This window comes from Aegilops tauschii, chromosome 3 (assembly GCF_002575655.3).
Source record: "Aegilops tauschii subsp. strangulata cultivar AL8/78 chromosome 3, Aet v6.0, whole genome shotgun sequence".
NCBI classification, from domain to species: domain Eukaryota; kingdom Viridiplantae; phylum Streptophyta; class Magnoliopsida; order Poales; family Poaceae; genus Aegilops; species Aegilops tauschii.
The window spans coordinates 508,129,205-508,132,199 of record NC_053037.3 but is presented as its reverse complement, the minus strand read 5'-3'; the positions used below and the strand labels follow the sequence as shown (position 1 = coordinate 508,132,199).

Genomic DNA, 2,995 nt, shown 5'->3' with positions numbered 1-2,995 from the left:
ACCCATTGCCGCTGGCTAATTAAGATGATGAACGGCACGTACACCCTGCACAATTAGGCATGAATCGTGCTAAGTAATTTAGCATAAGCACGAGGTTCAGATTGTCCTTGCTTGGAGATGAGAGGCGAGGATCAAGAGCGAGGAGACGTCGAGTGAGATGAGGTTGCCGATCGATGCTTGGTAGACTACCTCTCAGCTGTGTCAAGAAGCGGCAGACGAGCAGCTCATGCCGAGGTTCATGTGAAACGGCATGCCGTTCAACTAGGGGAGCTCGGACGAGCACTTCATGTGGAGGTTCTAGAGGTACTAGGACATACGATTATGAACAACATACGCACCCGATGCAAGAAAGGGACGGTAAAAAAAATAAGATCCATGAACACTAGCACCCAAGACTTAGTTTTATAGAAGAAACCCACCCGGGATGAGGAACCAGAAACTCGACCCTGACAGGATTCGAACCCCGGCTAGCCCGTGAGACCTGGTCTCATATAATTCTTTTCCCCGGCTGCTGGGTGGACGAGCCTAGTTTTCGGGGCCGTTGGCAGGAACGGGGCTGGGGTCGCTCAAACTAAACAAATCGCGCCACCAAATCAAATCGACACCAACGACCCGGTGGTTCCTCGACCGGTGGCTCGGAGTGATAGTTCCCCGCACAGTGCTCGCGGTTCGTTGCCGCCGGCGCCGCGATCTGCTCCGATAGGCTAAATGGAACTAGCGCCTAGAATAATACGGCGCCGCAGGACACCCCCGCCCGCGCATGTGCAAATGTGCAATCATCAGATCGCCGACCGATTGGCGACGAAATCCAAATGCGTGCAGTGGTAACGTGGCCTTGTATGGGAGTACTCCTATATTATTATCGTGGTTTTGTATGGCCATCTAGCTCGGTGCATGTCCATCTCATCCCGGACATGCTACAAAGGCTAGACGCCGATCGATCATCGGCAGGGGGTCAGGTGATGCGAATCAGTTCCTTCTTTTTTCTTTGGCCGGAAAGTCCACATGCTCGCTTGGTTCCCAGACGTCCTATGTACAATGTTTCAGCGCCATGGCTTGAGACGCACGCTTCTAGTAAATCACTCGACCAACTTTATCATCGGACACGGACGTATGTGGTTAGAGACGAAACAGTTTTAGCAGTACGTAGACTTCATTTTGGGGCAAAAGTTGTCGACAATACGGTACACCAGTTCGGTTCCAGATGAACAGTACAGTACTTACATAGATAGAGTAAACAAATGGAAACAAACGACAACAGCCGGTGAGAGGATTCCGTCGGCCCCGCCATTCATGCAGATGCAGAGACCGCGTTCGTTACCACTTACCACCTCCCCATGTGCTGCTCCGTTCCCGTCGCATCAGCAACAGCAGACATGTGTCGCCTAACTCAGCGTATACCACACTCGATTAACGCTAATCTATTCCCTCCATTCCCGCTAAGCTTCGCCCAGTCACTCGTGCATATCTTAATTCTCCTTTTTTCGCGCCAGCCCACGGCTCTCGCCCCTCTCTGTCGCGACTTCCAACCGTGTCCTCATCCTCGGCACCTTCTCCCCCTTTAAAATCACAAGCATCTCTCCATCAAGCCTCACGCAGCTCAACACCCAGAGAGCAGCTTAGCTAGCCATCCATCGGCATCACCAGTTCACACGCGAGGCAGAGAGGAACAGAGAGAGCGCGGAGGAGCAGAGATGGTGAAGATTCCTAGCCCGAGGAGGCTGTTCAGGAGCCGGTCCAAGAGCATGGTGGTGGGCGGCATCGGCGGGGTGGACATGTGCGCCATGGTGGCCGAGCACGAGCGGATCGAGTGGGAGGTTCGGCCGGGCGGGATGCTGGTGCAGAAGCGCCGGACGCCGGACGATGACGACGTGGTCGAGGCCATCCTGGTGCGGGTGTCCGCCGGCTGCGGCGGGTGGCAGCACGACGTGTCCATCGACGCCACCGCCACCTTCGGCGACCTCAAGGTGCTGCTGTCGCTGGCCACCGGGCTGTGGCCCAGGGAGCAGCGGCTGCTGTACCGGGGCCGGGAGCGGGACGACGGCGACCACCTGCACATGGCCGGCGTGCAGGACAAGGACAAGGTGCTCCTCCTGGAGGACCCCGCCGTCACCGAGAGGAAGCTCCGGTCCACCAGCCTCGCGCAGCTCATGGGGGTGCCCTGTCACTCCTTCATCCAAGTCTAAGAAACCCACGCCCCATCAGCTGTTCTCGCTCTTTGTTTTGGGCGAAGATCGGTTTCAGGTGTGCTAGTTAAGTGTTAGCTGCATTCTTTTCTTTCTTTAGAGTTTTTTTTGGGTTCAATCAGGGCTTAGATTTGGCCGATTGAATCGAAAACGGGCACCTTTAGGATAAAATACAGTACAGTACATGTTGTAAAATTTTGTAATTTGTATAAGCAGACAATGACAGTGTCACAGTGATTGTGTTTTCTACAGATGCGTACTACATGTGTGTCTTTATTCTTTGTTGCTGGCTCCATGTACATTATTTCGATGGAATTAGCAATACAGTCCACCCACTGTGCTACATATACATTTCTTGCAATTTACTTGTGTTTAAGCATTCTTTGATACATTTATGTTTAAGCAAGATGTACACATTAATTAGAATTGAGAATATTTTTTCGGAAGGCAACGGCCAACTATATTTAAGACATGACTTAACCTGGATTACAGTCAGTTTCACACATGCCAAGGCACAGTCGCAAGGAAATCTTCATGTACTCCACGAAAATTCCTATTGGAGCCTGAGCTCCATGGAGCCGTTTATATTTGAAAAATTCAAAATTCAAATTTTCAACAAATTCAAAAACATTTACACATATACATATGGATCATGGATGTATACTACTTGTATGTGAAGTTCCATGACGAAATATTTTTATGAGCTACACAAAAATGAAAAAAAAAACACGTATTTCTAGCATATGTACTATTCACTATAGAAATACATGAATTTTTTGCAGGCCACAAAAAAGTGTATTTTGTGATGA

The 2,995-nt window shown here is 50.5% G+C and overlaps 1 protein-coding gene across 1 annotated transcript; it reads left to right on the top strand.

Moving 5' to 3' along the window:
* The first annotated feature begins 1,565 nt into the window (after positions 1–1,565).
* On the top strand, positions 1,566–2,435 carry LOC109787061 (BAG family molecular chaperone regulator 2). Its single transcript, XM_020345619.4, has one exon. The coding sequence runs from the start codon at positions 1,695–1,697 to the stop codon at positions 2,184–2,186; it is 492 nt and encodes a 163-aa protein (XP_020201208.1). The 5' UTR covers positions 1,566–1,694; the 3' UTR covers positions 2,187–2,435.
* Positions 2,436–2,995: the final 560 nt, after the last annotated feature.